We start from the raw sequence: 16872 nt of genomic DNA, 5'->3' as shown, positions 1-16872 counted from the left end.
CATGAGTTTGAGAAACCCTGTCACAGAACAAGTAATAAGAGGAATAGAAATGTCATACGAGTTTAAAAAAAAGACTGCATATGGCTGAAAAGCCTGTTAGTTTTTAAATTCAAATTCAAATATTTATTTGCATTTATTGATATATCATTTTATTGATAAGTATATTTACTCACCCCGTACACTACTAAAACCTATGAAAAAACGTGTGCTCACTGACAGTGGGAGAGACTGAAAACTGGCAACATCTAAACTTTTCCATTCCCCTTGTTTGTTCTGTGGTCCATCACGGTATCCATGGCAGACAAAAGCACATACAATGGTGGTACCAAACATCACAAGCGATAACGCTCGATGAGCGAAATTCTTATTTACTATTGTGTATGATGTGAGGCTTGCGTGAGTTTGCATGAGCGAAAGAGATGCCAATAGCGCAAGAGCCAACCTGATCATGCGACGCCAAACGAAATGTAGACTCAAGGTTCATTCGGCCTTTCTGACGATATTTTATATCCTGTTTAATGATCTTTTCAGGCTGGGTAATAAATGAGCGGGACCTCGAAATCCGTGAAAACATCGGCAAGGGTGAATTCGGCGATGTAATGTTGGGCATTCTGAACGGCAACTTGAAAGTTGCGGTGAAGATATTGAAGGACCGCGAGGCGGCTAGTAAATTCCGAGCTGAAGCGACCGTCATGGCGTGAGTACAGTTTTCTTTTTAATATTAATTAGCTCTATGAATATGTTTAGTATAAATATTTGTATGCTTCATAAATTTTAAACAGAAATGACGAGTGAATTTTAATGATGAGAATTTTACGCTACTATTACTGACTTTAATTTTGGACAATATTTCTTCTAGAAATTTTAACTAAATACCGAGTCGAATATGAGACTGAGACACGACACGATTTTCTAAAGAGCGTTAAGTAATACGATATTATAATGCGACCATGAACAGCGTTGCATTATGGCGAACTATTGGTCGAAAGTACCTAAGCATTCTGCCGCTGACTAAGCCCCGAATAATGTAGTACATTGCAATTTGGTGTAGCAATACAACTAAGTTCTTTTGTTTTTAGTAAGCGATGTATAGTCACCTGCATTCATATCTGTCACAGCGGAGCGTGCAATAATATCTGATACGTCCTACCAGCCCTAGAAATAGAATTGTTTTTTTGGAATCTTTTTGTATTTTTTATTTCAATTCCAATTTTTTTTTTGTTACTTTTACGGTCATCCCGTAAAGCCTATATCGAAAATACAAACTGAAATATAAATGCACAGAAGAACCAGAAAAATAAGACCAGCGCTGGGAATCGAACCCAGGTCCTCGGCATTCCGTGCCGTGTGCTATACCGCTACACCACCGCTGGACAACGATACAGACACAAATTTCTCCTATGCACCTCATATCTCAGCTTGTGTTGTTTCTTATTTAGCCACTTAAGCACTTAACCAATCTTAATTTGATTGCTTAATAACGATATCTCTTGTCCGGGTGAGCGGTTAGTTCCGATGGAGTGCCGAAAAGTTTCTCGGTGAGGGCTACGGCATAGATGTCGCTAGTGTCGCTGCTTAAGTGGCTAAATAAGAAACAACACAAGCTGAGATATGAGGTGCATAGGAGAAATTCGTGTCTGTCCACCGGTGGTGTAGCGGTATAGCACACGGCACGGAATGCCGAGGACCTGGGTTCGATTCCCAGCGCTGGTCTTATTTTTCTGGTTTTTCTGTGCATCTATATTTCAGTTTGTATTTTCGATATAGTTTGCTAATGTTATGCGAAACTCCAAGTAAAAAATCCGTTTTCCTTTAAATTTTCAGGAAAACAAGGAAAAGGGACGAGTCCCGTCCCGAGCGATTTAACATTCTAGTTGTACTGTAATATGTTATTGGTGACCGTTGTAGATCGCTGAAGCACGAAAACCTGGTGCGTCTGCTGGGGCTAGTGTTCTCCGCGTCGGGCACGTGTCTCGTGACGGAGCACTGCGCGCAGGGCTCGCTGCTCGACTACCTGCGCAGCCGCGGCCGGCACTACGTCACGCAGCTCAACCAGATCAACTTCGCATAGTGAGTTACTGTAACACTAACACTAACAGTAACAACAGACTCGCTGTGCTCTAGCCAGGGCTCGTAACTGGTTACAAATTAACCGACTCGTTAGATCAATTTACTAGAATCGTTATTTCCTTGTAGCAAAGGTTCCATTCGCATTTCATCCCAAATGCTTTTTTACTCAAGCTTATTTTCGCAGTAGGGTTTTTTTCCCAATTTGAATCGACACAGACACAGTGTCGACGGAGCTCCTACTACTAGGTATGTGTTTTTGGCCCTTCGGATTCTTTTTCTTCGGATTCTTGATTAAAATTGGGGCAAAACGCGATTTTGAAAATAAGCTTCAGTAAAAAATCATAGTGGGAAAAAAGCATTTGGAAGAATGCGAATGGAAATTTTGCTGCTAGGAGACAACTTCTGGTGAATAGATCTAACAAGCCAGCAGAGGGACGTGGGGATGAGCCTGGGCAACTATTAAATTTATCGGCAGAATTATATTTGAAATTTAACATGAGTTTTAAGGAAAATGGTGTGTATGAAGTTCCCAATCCACACTGACACACCTGGAAACTAGGATAAAACTGCCGCTTTATATAAATCGTTTGTTTGATCGTTACAGCGACGCGTGTTGCGGCATGGAGTACATGGAGCGGTCGCGCGTCGTGCACCGCGACCTGGCGGCACGGAACGTGCTCATATCCGCCGAAGGCACGGCCAAGGTCAGTCACAGACAACACCACAAAAATAACTCTAATGTCATCACATCAAATGGAAGGCACGAAAGATATCTTACTTCTCTATGCTGACAACACTTGCAATCCTCAGCCCCCTGTAGGTACCACAATAACCCTCCTTCGGGCAGTCTGGTAAAAATTGCAAGTGCTACAAATCGACATAATTGTTAACTTTCTCATACAAAAAAATAAAATAAAAAAATAAAAAGAAGAAAAAAAACCTTAAAAATACTAAAAAAAAAGAAAACAAGTCTAGTGGGCTACAACTCTGTTAAGTAGCTAACTTAACGCTTTTGTAATTGTTTGTCACTTTTGTAATTGTTTGTTATATTTCTTTTGTTTTATGTTAGTTTTTTATGTAAATAATGTTGTATTTATTTTATCTCTTTTGAGTATTTCTGTTTTGTCTCTTTACCGCACGTAATTTTCCGCTTATCCTCTATATAACCAAATGTTTTTTCCTAACTAGGTTAGCTGGAAGAGATCCCTTTTTAGGGATAAGCTCGCCTTTGTTCTCCTCTCTGTGTATTTGTATTTTTATTTTTATGTGCAATAAAGAGTTTACATACATACATACTTAAAGTTCAACAATCGGGACCCATTAGTTAGGTACTAAGATTTTTTTAACTGGTCACGATCTCACGATTTAAATGGGTCCCGACTTTTGAACTTTCAGTTAGCTACTTAAAGAGTTCGAGCCCACTAGACTTCTTTTCTTCTTTTTAGTATTTTTTAAAAGCAGTCTGGTTGTTTTTTTTTTAATTTATTGTTTTATTTCACACTTTTTTGATATTTCTGTGAAAATGTTAGATTAAGGGGCTGTTTCACCATCCATTGATTAGCGTTAACCGACGGTTAAATGTGATGCCGTCTCCGTTTATTCGAACGAAACAAATAGAGACGGCATCACACCTAACCGCCAGTTAACTCTAATCAATGGATGGTGAAACAGCCCCTAAAACTATTATGACCCAAATATATTTACAATGGGCTTATTATTAGCTTTCATTTGATAGCCTATTCGATAAGTTTAAATTTTTTTTTTTTTTGGAAACACAATTTGGCGCCAAATATCCGTAATTTTGTTTTTTTAAGAATTTCATGTACCCAGTGTCACTCGCGTCATAAAGACGAATCCAATGACGTATTTATCAAAATCGGATCAGCCGTTGAGTAGTTACGAGAGGAAATAGGAATAGACATACATACATACATACGGGTCAAACACATAACCCTCCTTCTTCGCAGTCGGGTAAAAAGTGACAATTAAGTATAATTGTAGCAGTTGTAACGTTTGTGGTACGGGGGCCAGGGTGTTGCGGGTGTCAATGGGTGGATGTACACGCCTACCAAACCAGGTAACTTGTTCGTTTGCTACCCTATGTCACAATAGTACATTGTGTCTTAAGGGCGGTAAATAAGGAATTACGAACGAGATTCTATTAGAAGCCCGAAGTCGAAGACTGAGGGCTTTAATGAGTCGATGTTCGTAATTCTAGTACCGCCGTATACAATGTTTTTCATCACATTTGAGAGTAAAATTTTATATTTGTAAAAGAAAAAATATAATTGTTCCAAATATTGGCGATACCTTAGGCTGTGCTCTTGGCAGCGCCGCCCTCCACCTCCCCCTCCCTCAGCATGCGCCGCAACGTGCGTGTGCACGTAGACCATGTAGTCCTGCAGCAGGAGCGCGCGCACGCGCACGCGGCACGGCGCAGGGCGCAGCGCCATCAGTACGGGCACTGACTCATGCGACCGACCAAGGGCTTCATGAAAAGAAAATGTGTACGCGCAATTACTCATGCGACCGACCACGGGTTTCATGACAAGCACATTAAGGTCGAGGGTTTTATTTGGGGGGTTGCAACCAAGGTAGCCTTGCAACCTTGTGGCTGGTTGTTGGCTGTTTACGAGCAAGTGTGATGAAAAAAAACTTGCGTAGCTCCGTATATTTACACTAATAACTTACTCCTCGACGTGGTCGTAATCAGAATCACAAACTAATTAGTAAATATTTGTACATTGTAGGTGGCGGACTTTGGTCTGGCGCGCGCGGAGCTGGCGCCCGACGACCCGGCGGACGCGCTGCGCGTGCAGGCCAAGCTGCCCATCAAGTGGACCGCGCCCGAGGCGCTCAAGTACAACGTACGTACCAAGCACCGTCCACCGCGACACTGACAAGCCCGGTTTACACCTGCAGGAAATATCGTGCTACAGGCAATATTACCCTAGTAAAAGAGAACAAGTAGGTTCACTACGAACAAAACGCTACTCGTACTTACGTGTTTTTGTAGTGTAATAGTTTCGTTCGTGCAAGGACACATAAAAAGTAATAGATACCTATCTACCTATAAACAATATAGTTATAGTATTATGTGTAGGAAGGAAACTTGAGTAGTATGTACACAGTTGCCATCACCATTTCGGCGAATTTATAAATAATATTTTTAAATTTAGTAAAATAATAATTATAGAGCGTCAAAGAATCTTGTTTCTCTAGACACAGATATTGGACAATTTTAAGTTAACTTTCATACTAAAATTATTTGCCGGTAGGTAATTAATTAATCTAAAATAGACATCGACAACCCTCAGCGTCCGCGCCGGAGTAGGCAGTTAAGTCTCCTAAAAAGGGTCGGAGTGTGCACTTTGCTCTCTTTTACTATGATATTACTGCAATACCTTACAACCTGGTTTAGCGTTTAGCGGTCGGTCTCGCGATTCGACTCGCGTAAGTGCCCGGCTATTACTAGAGCGGTAGTCAATGTTATTTCGGTGACCTATAAGTTTACTGAGCCGGGCTACTACGACGCCCATGTGTTTCAGTAGCGTGTTTTCAGAAGTTATCTATCAAGCATTGTATATGATTGTAGTTTTTGGTTCTCATATTGAGTCTTATTAAAATGTATTAAAGCTTCTGTTTAATTGTTTATTAGATACAATTAAGTATAAGAATAGGAGCTTGGCAATACTTTGACAAAAAGTATATAATGACGTCGAGTCTATACTGTAAATGGATGGAGCAACTAGTTTCGGCGCGTATCTCACTCACGTAATAACTTATTTATTTAATATCATGTGATAACAGTGAACCTTTGTTACAGAAATTTTCAAATAAGTCTGACATGTGGAGTTTCGGTATTCTACTCTGGGAGATCTACTCATTCGGAAGAGTGCCATATCCTAGAATTGTGAGTATAACGCTTAAACGTACAGCCATTTTTTAACTATAATGTATTAGCTTTGGCGTGCATGGGTTAATTCTAGGGGAGGTAGCTGGTAGTTTGCGCCTGCATCAGCACGCCAACTTACTGCAGCAGGGCAAGTAACACTAGCGCTGCCAACCCTCAATGCACGCTATATTTTATTAGGACCTCCACTAAGTTTAGTTGTATATGCGGTGCTTTATTGGTAATTGTTTGTCGGCAGCCCCTAGCGGAGGTGGTGCGGCACGTGGAGCGCGGGTACCGCATGGAGGCGCCGGAGGGCTGCCCCGCGGGCCCGTACGACGTGATGCGCGCCGCCTGGCACGCAGACCCCGCGCAGCGGCCCGCCTTCCAGCACACGCGGCGCACGCTCGCCGCCATCCGCGACCAGGCGCACGCGCAGCCGCAGCCGCAGCCCGCGCCGCCCCACCCGGTACTATTGTTTGTTAGTGTTTACCCGCGTCCCTATGGCAGGGGTCGGCAACCTTTTGAGTCGGAAACGTCAACAAAGATATTAAAGAGCCACAAAAGCTTTTTAAAGTTTGGTACTAAAGAGCAGCAGCTTCACATCCAATGAGCCGCATGTGGCTCGCGAGCCGCAGATTGCCGACCCCTGACCTTTGGTCTCTCAAGCAGAGGATTGTGGGTTCAAACCGCGGCTCGAACCTCGTAAGTTTTTCGAAATTCATGTTCGAATATACATTTTAAAAAATGACCACGAGCATTTATGATGAAGGAAAACATCGTGATGAAACCTGCACAAACCTGCGAAGGAATTCAATGGAGTGTGTGAAGTTCGCAATCCGCGCTGGAAAGTACGGCCCAAGCCCTCTCATTCTGAAAGGCCTGTGCCCAACAGTGGGACGTATATAGACTGGGATGATGATGTTGGCCCGCAGCGGGTCACACTTTTTTTTCGTGTACATAAAAACTGACATGAGCTTCTATGGACGTGTACACAAAAAAAGAGGGTCGGTATTTCCATGTCTGTATTATTCAGGCCGGTAAAGAGTGTCAACCCCCGCGGCTTCGCACGTATAAATCATTAGATCCAGCGGTTGAATTGAAATTCCGGGATATTACTAATTCGTGGTCTTCATTGACGTTGCGTTATTATAAACGAGTGTCTACATTTTTTATGACTATACCCAGCGGATGAGATTTCATTCCGATCCCGTGGGAATATCGGAATAAAAAGTAGCCTAAATGTTATTCCAGATATCTTCATACCAAATTTTATACAAATCAACAACGCACACACATACTCACGATCTTTCGTGTTTATAAATATTATTTGTATTATTATTAGTTAAGTAGTACTTGTTACATTTATATGTTTAGGCCAAAATAACTCCAAATAGTTCTTTAGCGACACTCTCACTCACCACAAAGGAGAAAAAATTCACATTCACCAACCGCTAGACATTGACGAGGGACAATTCACTTTTATTTTAGAGGGCTTGGGGTTTTGTTCACATCATTAAATTTCTTCCAAGTGTAATACAGGATTTCTCGCGGTATTTTTGTTCTCATAGTAAAATTTAAAAGTACTTTCAAAAGTACTCCTTCTGAAAAGAATTCGCTTATCGCTATCCCGCAGGAACTACGCAATTATCCTTTGTTATTTTCTCCATAACAAATTTCATCTAAATCGGTACAGCGGTTTAAGCGTGAAAAGGTAATAGACGGACAGACAGACAGGTAGTTATTTTCGCGTGTATAATATTAGGATAGATTCCACAGTCGCTTGAATTAACTGGTGTTTGTTTGTTTGTTGCAGTGAGGGGCTCATGCCATGCCATGCCATGGCGCTCATGCGCGGAACGTGATAGCAAAGAGTTGACTGTTCATCTCACACATGATTAGGTAAAGTGCTGTGAAGTTGCAAATTGTATTTTAAAAATAACGTATACTAAGTACTAAATTATTTTGATATTATGTTTAAAGACACTTCCTCACTTAAGAAGTATTTCTAATCTAGGTAAGGTAGCGCGTAAAATTGATGTGTTGTAGAGGGGAAATTGACCGATTTTAGTGTTATGTGTACGTAATTATATTATTTTGTCTTATTTGAGGCCTAAAAATATAACGAATTATTATCGTAAATATTCCACCCATTGTGACCGCGGTTCGGTTGTTCGTCGGTACTATGGTACTGTCTAGTCAAATAAAGTTTGTAATAGTGTTTGTATCATATTATAATTTCCACAGTAAACCGATAAGACGACTGATATATTTAAACGAGCAACAACTGCACTTCAATCGTAGATTTTAATGGGATACATAAATGCAGAAGTTGTGTATTTTTTTGGAACATATTGTTAGCCAGAAATTGATTAGTTTTAATACAAAAATTCCAGTGATGAATAGGTAATCCGTTTAGTATTTAGTTGTTCTGTTTTTTTATAAAATTTTACAAGATTCGGTATAATTAGCTAGTTTGATGAAAATGCAGTTAAAGAGTGAGAATACCATTCCCGAGTTACAAGAAGTGTCGGCGCTGCGCGCGACGGACTAATTTAATGCATTTTAGAAAATCTGCGTTAGTGATTAATTGTAATGTAATGCATTGGTTCTTACACTATCTCGTAGATCGGTAAGATATCGCTTTAGTCATAAAGTGAAAAAAAGTTGCAGCGGCCAACTTTCAGGTTGTGCTATTATAAAATTGATAGAATATGTACACAATGGTTGATTTTGCTATGACGTATAAGATAATTGTAATAGAGTTATATTGATTATGAGATAAATTCAACGTTGTATTGTCCACGATTTTGAATCTCGTATATAGAGTGCTGTCAAATCTTAATTGAAGATCAAATTCATGGATAGTTTGTGATAATTATGTTTATGAAATATTGAAGTTGGTGCATGTGTAACACTTATCCACCCGATTCCCAGTTTTAAAAGGTTGCCGTGGCCATATTGTAACTACGCACTCCTACGTGTGTGATTTGAGTGATCATTTATTATTACCTCGACTGATTTCGATGATTGACCGCTATGTTTTCGTAGCTAACATACTATATATTCTCATGCAATCAAACTGTATTCTGGTGACGGAGAGCAACGTTCTGAAGTTCGTTATAAGTTCAGTATACTGTGGTTGGCAGCCCACGCCACCCGTGTCCAACAAACGCATCACAATGTTGCATTTAGCTGCACGCGCACTCTATCTTATTATGCTATGACGCACCGCTATACATCTGGAAAATGATGATGCATTTATTTATGTTTTCTAATGATAGTTAAAAGGAAAGCATGAAAAACTGCAGCTCACTTATTTAAACTTTCAGTATGCAATACTAGTTTTAAGTGTTAAATTGTTTATTACGATTTATTATTTATAACATCTGTGAAAATTTACGAGGGACGATTGATAGAAGTTTTTTTTCTACCAAAGTGTATTCTCCTATGTATTTGAAAGAAAACGTGTAGTGTGTAATGTGTCCACTAGTTTGTCTTCCTTTTGTCAGTAGTTAATATGATTATATTTTCTCGTGGAGACATGATGATCGCTGATCAGGTACAACTGTACTAGTCTAAAGGGTTATTTTATTTAGTAAGCCTAAGGACTGACGTGTTCGTATTGTATAGTCGTTTCCGTGTGCATTACATATTTGAACATAAGAGAATGCAAATCTCAAGTTGTTTTTGTTTATTACTGTACTATTTTCATTGTAAATACATGTAATGTTAAGGGATAAAATATATGTATAATAACAGAATATAAATTCACTCAACATCCTTGGTAGTTTCAATTCCGCGAGGTGGCGTCGCTGTCGGAGGCGCCGGCGGCGCTCGTCAGGTCCCCGCTCTCGCACACTTCCAGCTCCGCGCACTCGGTGCACTCCATCGAGTTACGACTGAGAGGTGTTTTTGGATACCACATTTCTGTCTCATAGTTGTTTACCCGAAAAAAACTGTCTACTCTTCGTATAGGGGTGCTCGGCCCGCAGGTCGTTTGCGTTTCTCGCCCGTTGTCGGCGCAGCAGCCAACCGTCTTCTCGGCGTACGTTGCGATCGCCTTATCTGATTTCCGAGGATCTGGTTGCAAATCGCATTCACATTTGATACTGGGATTTTCTGATATTTGTATTTTACGTGAGGGCCAGGCTTTCTTTTTCTTAATTCTAGAGCTTATTATAGGTTTTTCTTTCTTTCCGAAATCTACAGACATGCTGCTACATGAGGACTTGTCAGCGCTGAGGTCGTCGCATCTCCTTCTATCCTGATTTTGTTTGAAACAAGCGCAACGGCATAGTTTGTCGGGCCAGGGCGGGGGCTCGACGGGCGCGCTGGGAGGCTGCTCCGTCTGAGAACTGGTACTCTGCTTTGGAAACCAGTTGCGTAAAGGCGGACTAAAATAATGAAGATCTGTCGTCGACGTCCAGTTGTCATTGTGGAACTGCAACATAAGCGTAAAGTGCAATTACTTTTCAATACAAGCAGCGCAACAAATAATTTCCGTAATATAACTGACCTTTAACTGATAACTTGGTTTATTTCCGTAGCAATCAGCATGGTTCTGTGTCCATGATGGGTTTGATATTCTTTGGTATTGTTGGTTCGGTATGGGCTGGTATGCTGGAAATCTAAAAGGTTAGGTGTAAAATAAAAACCGGGCAAGTGCGAACCATTGCCATTGCGTGCAGTGGGTCAATTTCAGGATCAGGATAGACGCTGCTAGCTCATGCCTGCAGCAGTGGCGTAGCGTAGTTATTATAAATATCCATCCAGTGTTAATAGATCCCGGCTCCTTAGCAAAATGTGCACAGTGTTGGGTCATTTAAGATAGGTTATTGACATAAGACGAAAAAAAATAAGATTTTCAGTCTATTGGTTGCGCTATAAGAGCTACCTTCATACCAAATTTCAAGGTTCTAGGACAACTGAAAATAACTTATATAGGTTAGGTTAGGTTAGTAATTTGTTGTTCTTTAGATGTATAATCACTTTAAAAATAAATAATTAAAATAAAATAAATATTCAAGGGGGGTTCCCGTACAACAAACTTGAGTTTTTTGCCGTTTTTTTGCTAATGTCTAATGTTGTATAGATAATGGTACGGAACCCTTCGTGCGCGAGTCGGACTCGCACTTGGCCGGTTTTTAATGATTGTATCTTTTGATTTCGTTAATTTAAAAGGTTGGTTTAAGTTTTATAATAAACACAGTAACAGGGCTTCCAGTAAATCACAAATATTAAGAAGAAAGTTTGTAATAGCAATGTCATCACGCAATAATCGCTAAATCGATTTTGTGAATGGGTTTTTAATGTTTTGTTATCTAACTTGCGGTCTAACTTCTAATTTAATCCTTAACTTTATCTCCTGTTCAATTCAGCAAAACTATGGTCCATGTTACTACTTAATACCAGTTCTTAGCTAGCTTAGACTTTCTTACTGGTTTGGAATGCTGCGTATGAACCAAGCTTCTGGATTATTCCAAACGGGGTAATTCTGGGGTGGGCAGCAGGCTGTCGGCGTCGGCGCCGGCACGAAGTAAAGTTGGACGCTGCCGTCGGGGAGGGTGATTGAAGCCACGTTGCCCTCCCCTATTACTTGCGGGCACGGACAACAGGGCTGCGTCACTGGAACTATCGGCAACCAGCGTTAGGTATACGATAAATATATCCTTACATTTTCATGGCAGATAAAGCCTTCAGCGCGTTCACCAGTAAGTATAGGAAAGACCGTTGTACTTTACTATCCTCAGCTCACTAATATTATAAGTGCGAAAAGGAATGTTTGTTACGCTTTCACGCTTACTATATAGTACTCAACCGATTACGGTGAATTTGGTGTGGAGATAGTGTGGGGCTTGAGAAGGGTATATATTTGGGGAATCGTATGGTTTACGAAATCGCGGACAACAGCTAGCCCTCATATAGTTGATAAACAGCACTTCAAGGTATAGATATTACATAAAAGACTTACATGGATTGCAAGGAAAAGTTTGCCCTCCATTCGGAGTCACGCAAGGTGGACAGTACTGCATCTCTTGTGTATTTAGTTTTGGTATTTTACATATTTTATTGGATTGTAGCTGTTTGGGCCATGTTGAGTGAAGATGATTTTATTTTAGATTAAAAAATTTGTATTCCCATTTTTATCAATATTACGATTGATGACACCCCTCGGTGACAAATTGACAGTGACTCCTGTCTGCTGCTATACAGTCAAATACAGTCATGCTCTAGTCGTGCTCTATTCTATAGATAAGGGCAGCAATGAAAGAGGTTTAGTAGCTTGGCTTACTTATATATTTTCATTATTATTCATTCACATTTTTGAAACAATGTAAGTAGGTCAGAAGAAGTAGGTGAACTTATTAGATATTTAACAAGGAATGATATAATTCAATGTTACTTAAGAATTCTGAGTTGAAGTGAATGATTCCACACAAATGTACACAATTATTAAATAAAAAAAAGTCTTGATTTGATTAAATTATATATGTGTATAATGTACCTTATTATTTTTTACCACATTAGATTTGTTGGAGAATCTGGGAAGATTAAAAGGAGTAATATTTTTTAGAACCAGATATAAAAAAGGATTTGAATTGGTTAATTTTGTTGAAAGAAAAGTGATCAATAAGTAATACAATACAATAGATTAAAGACGCTGTGCTCTAGTGGCAATCTTACTTCAACTCAAAGTCGGTTACTATAGAACTGCTTGTCTGGATAATGTTATAGGATTATACAGTCATCTGATATGTATATATGGTAACATTTTAATTTACAAATCGTAAATTATTTGACAACGACATTACAACAAAAATAAAACTTGGCCTTTCAACCTAATGCACCATAATCGCTCTACGAGTTTCAGGTTCAAATTTAACTTCGGTAGAAAGTTTTATTTGAAAATATGTTGCTTTGCAATGTGAAAAATACCGATTAAAAAACGAATGAACATCTATAAGAACTTAGGAACTTGTTTCGCACATAGCTAGATGCATATATCAGCTGAACACCGCGTTCCTTATGTGAAAGTTGACTATATATTCGGCGTTGGTGCGTTGTACGCTGATGGCGAAGGGGTCTGTGGGGTGGAAGGTGAACGCGACCAGGCGGCGCGCGCTCGCCGGCACGGACTGCCCCAGCACGCCGGCGTAGATCTTAAACTTCAACAAGCCGGAGTCACGAGCGTAAAACCTGCAAGTAAATAGGGAGATTGTAATAACTTATACCTTTAGGGAGATTGTAATAACTTATAACTTTTTACCCTTTACGAGATAACGGGCTGGATTCGGGCAAGGGACAGGCCAGACGTTATTTAATCATTTGAAAATTTCAAGAGGGATGAGACTTAATAAACAGTCGAACATTTCCTAAGTTGTCTCTTTAAGTATGGGTATAGTAAATCAATAAGGTCTTGGTTAGTGATAATTGTAACCTTAGGGCCTGTTTCACCACTTTTCGACTAACTTTAAGTGTCAGATAAAAGTAATGCCGTCTTTGTTTATCTGACAAAACAAACAGAGATGGCATTACTGATATCCATCACTTAAAGTTAGCCGACAGTGGTGAAACAGGCCCTTAATGCATTAATTAATATGAACAATTACCGTATTGGGTACTCTCCATAAGCTTTAGGCCGTTCCATTACTGACACCCATTTGTCATCATAACTGAATAGACCTAAATCTAGATAGGGAGATCCACTGTACGACTGCGCACTTATTGGAAGTTGGGCCAAAATCCTCTTTGTTGCTTCTGTTCGACCACCATAAATGGCTCTCACTATGGTCTGTTTAAATCTTTGCTGAGTTAACCTGGCGTACAAATTATTAGACGGCGAGCAAGTGAACTGCGAATCTGCACCCAGTCTAGCATTCCTGAAGCAGTCACAGTAATTTTCAAAGAGTTCTAATAGTCCTTCTGAAGTATTTTCGAATACCTCCAATATCTTGCTTTGACTTATATTGTAGATCACGAAAAATGATGACTGGCTATTTGGTTCTGCTACTCTGAGGGTGACAACTTCCTCACTGGCATATTTGATAAATAAATGGTCTTCATCAAGTAACTGCATTTTCCACATCCGTAAGCTTTTGAACATATCAAAATATTTATAAAACTTTCTTAATTCAAGTGGGTCGTTTGTCTCGTCACTGATTGACTTGGCTCGCTTAAATAGGAACACAAGGAGCCTATGCTTAAGACTATTTATTGTCTCTTCATGAAAAGGCCTTTCGTTAGCTGGTGGGGCAAACACTGAGTTCACCAGGAAAGGATCATCATCATAACAAAATCTTCCAATTTTCCTTATTTCTATTAGCATTCCATCAACAATTTGAAACAGGTGTATTGTCTGGTGCTGTACTGACAGTACAGCCAAAACTTTTTTGTAAAGATAGATGCCTTGATTATGTGACAAATAGATTTTATCTATTCTGAAGTGCTTTGTGTCACATAGCTTACCATGATGCAAATCTACTAAATGTAAAGAATAATCTTCCAAGGCTGATCTGCAATAAATAAAGAAAAGGAAATTAACATTAAGGACATGAAAAATGGAGAGATTGGATTGCATAAAAACAAACATGATAATTGGGTAAGTAAAAACATACTCATGTAAAAAACACTATGACTGCACAATATCTGCCATTTTGTCAGAGAGCTTTACTTCCCTTCCTTTAATACCTAAACTGTAATTTCCCATTAAGGTGGTAGTAGTTCATAAAACATAAAACAAAATGAAATTTATGATTGTAGAATAACAAATAAAATTACCTAATTGTAGGAGTAACAGCTTCGTTATTGCTATGTATGTGATAGAAGTGTGGCCTCAAGTCATCAGGGATATGAGCTGCTGAGCCAATAATGACATAGCGGCCGTCCTGGGTGAATAGGCTGCACTCTCTGTTCAGCTGCTGCTCCATGACTGGGTGCTGCCCTGGATGCCGTTCTGCACCAAATACTTCCCTTTGCATGCACACATTTACTGTAAACTTTGGCTGCAATAAATAGGTTAATTGGAATAGTTAATGTCTATGGTGGGTTCTCCAATCTCCAATGTAAATATCCATTTGTAAATATCCATTGCAAAGCAAAGTGGATGTGTAATACTCCTGCACAGATAAAAAAATTGGTCAAGTGCAAGTCGGACTTGTACAAGAAGGGTTCCGTAAACAGTTCAGTAAAATTAAGATCGTTTTTTTTTTTAATCTTTTTGTATTTTTTATTTCAATTCCAAATTTTTACTTTTACGGTCACCCATAAAACCTAAATTGAAAACACAAACTGAAATATAGATGCACAGAAAAACCAGAAAAATAAGACCAGCACTGGGAATCCAACCCAGGTCCTTGGCATTCCGTGCCACGTGCTGCTACACCACTGCTGGACAACGGTACAAACACGAATTTACCCTATGCACCATATAACTCAGCTTGTTTGCCGACGACCTGGGTTTGATTCCCAGTGCTGGTCTTATTTTTCGGGTTTTTCTGTGCATTTATATTTCAGTTTGTATTTTCAATTTAGGTTTTACAGGATGACCGTAAAAGTAAAAATTTGGAATTGAAATAAAAAATACAAAAAGATTAAAAAAAAACAATCTTAATTTGATTGCTTAATAACAATATCTCTTGTCCGGGTGAGCGGTTAGTTCCAATAGAATGCCGAAAGTTTCTCGATGAGGGCTACGGCATAGATGTCGCTAGCGTCACTGCTTAAGTGCATCATTGAGGTTTGTGGTTTATAAATTGCTTTATTAATTTGCACAAAAACGAATAAACCACACAATCAGACAGTCACTATATTATATTATTGAAGCTTTTATAAATATCATTTAAATCGCAAACTTAAAGGTAAAAAAAGGTTCAAAAGACGGACTCGGTCGGCTTAGCAACGGCTAATAACGCCTAGCAACCAAAAAACGCTGAAAAAAACATGTTTCTTGTATGAACCCCCTTTCATTTGTAACTTTATTTTATTTTTAGTATTTGTTGTTATAGCGGCCACAGTAATACATAATCTGTGAAACTGTACCCAAAGGGTGCCAATGGGACCCTATTACTGAGACTCTGCTGTCCGTCTGTCTGTCACGGGCTCTATATCTTAAGCTGTAAAAGTTAGACACACCCTAAAAATTAAGGCTTTTTTGCATAAAAATATTGTGTAGCAGTGTTCGAGTTCAGACATAAAAGAGTGTAAATATACATCAAACATTGTCCCCTACATTACTACTACATACATCTTAGACATACATACAACAAAGACCATCATTTATTTATTTTTATCACAAAAAAAATAAAGTTTATTTTTTTAGAATATTATTAGTAGGTAGGTAGTTATTATTAAACTTACCCTGAAGAATCTGTAGAATATGTGAGTTCTTATTCTATAATGTACGTCCGCATCTGCATTTAATAAGTCTAAGGGGTATCCAGCAACCAGATCCCCAGCTGCTGACGCTCCTCGATACTCATAGATCTATTAAAATGTTAAATAAAAAATACACATTTAAATAATAATTCAATACTTACTTATTAATATCCTAAACTTAGAAGAACAGAATGTACTTACCTCAAGTGATGTCTGGTCAGCAGAAAAAGCAACAAAATGTTTTCCATCTGGGCTGAACTTTCTCAGAAAACAAGGAGGCTTTTCAACATTGACTATTGTCAAGTTGGGAAACACATTTTGATAGAATTCTCTTACAACATAGAAATGAGAGCCCGGTTTCCTTGATCCATAAATTTCTCGGTCCATCAACCTCACAACAATGTTTTGAGGCTTAATTTTTCTTGGCATAATTTTTTCTGTGCATATAAATTCTTCTTCATTCAGCATTCCAGGTGGAATATCTTCATAGTATACGTGACTTGCGCTAGTGGAAGCCATGGTTATAAATAATG

The 16872-nt window shown here is 39.1% G+C and overlaps 2 protein-coding genes across 7 annotated transcripts in view; one reads left to right on the top strand and one right to left on the bottom strand.

Moving 5' to 3' along the window:
- Csk (C-terminal Src kinase) overlaps positions 1–9745 on the top strand; it is a 39503-nt gene extending 29758 nt beyond the window's left edge. For all 5 annotated transcript variants that reach the window (XM_074104270.1, XM_074104272.1, XM_074104267.1 and 2 more), the window contains 7 exons: positions 532–697; positions 1909–2070; positions 2675–2774; positions 4821–4937; positions 5897–5983; positions 6222–6431; positions 7779–9745. In XM_074104270.1, the coding sequence (XP_073960371.1) occupies positions 532–697; positions 1909–2070; positions 2675–2774; positions 4821–4937; positions 5897–5983; positions 6222–6431; positions 7779–7781 (845 nt within the window). In that variant the 3' untranslated portion in view covers positions 7782–9745. The remainder of the gene's footprint in view (positions 1–531; positions 698–1908; positions 2071–2674; positions 2775–4820; positions 4938–5896; positions 5984–6221; positions 6432–7778) is intronic.
- Positions 9642–16866, bottom strand: abo (de-etiolated protein 1 abo). Of its 2 annotated transcripts, XM_074104266.1 has the most exons (7): positions 16541–16866; positions 16322–16447; positions 14744–14967; positions 14432–14478; positions 11404–11596; positions 10482–10593; positions 9642–10406 (listed from the first exon to the last, which is right to left on the bottom strand). In XM_074104266.1, exons 1-7 carry the CDS (start codon positions 16856–16858, stop codon positions 9756–9758), a joined length of 1671 nt encoding a protein of 556 aa, XP_073960367.1. In that variant the 5' UTR covers positions 16859–16866; the 3' UTR covers positions 9642–9755. The 2 variants fall into 2 exon arrangements, with proteins under 2 accessions (XP_073960367.1, XP_073960366.1); XM_074104265.1 differs by lacking the exons at positions 9642–10406; positions 10482–10593; positions 11404–11596 and adding an exon at positions 12008–13162 and having other exon boundaries at positions 13576–14478.
- Positions 16867–16872: the final 6 nt, after the last annotated feature.

This window comes from Choristoneura fumiferana, chromosome 21 (assembly GCF_025370935.1).
Source record: "Choristoneura fumiferana chromosome 21, NRCan_CFum_1, whole genome shotgun sequence".
Lineage (NCBI taxonomy): Eukaryota > Metazoa > Arthropoda > Insecta > Lepidoptera > Tortricidae > Choristoneura > Choristoneura fumiferana.
Note: the sequence above shows the minus strand (reverse complement) of the source record. Positions and strands in the feature narration are given on the sequence as shown.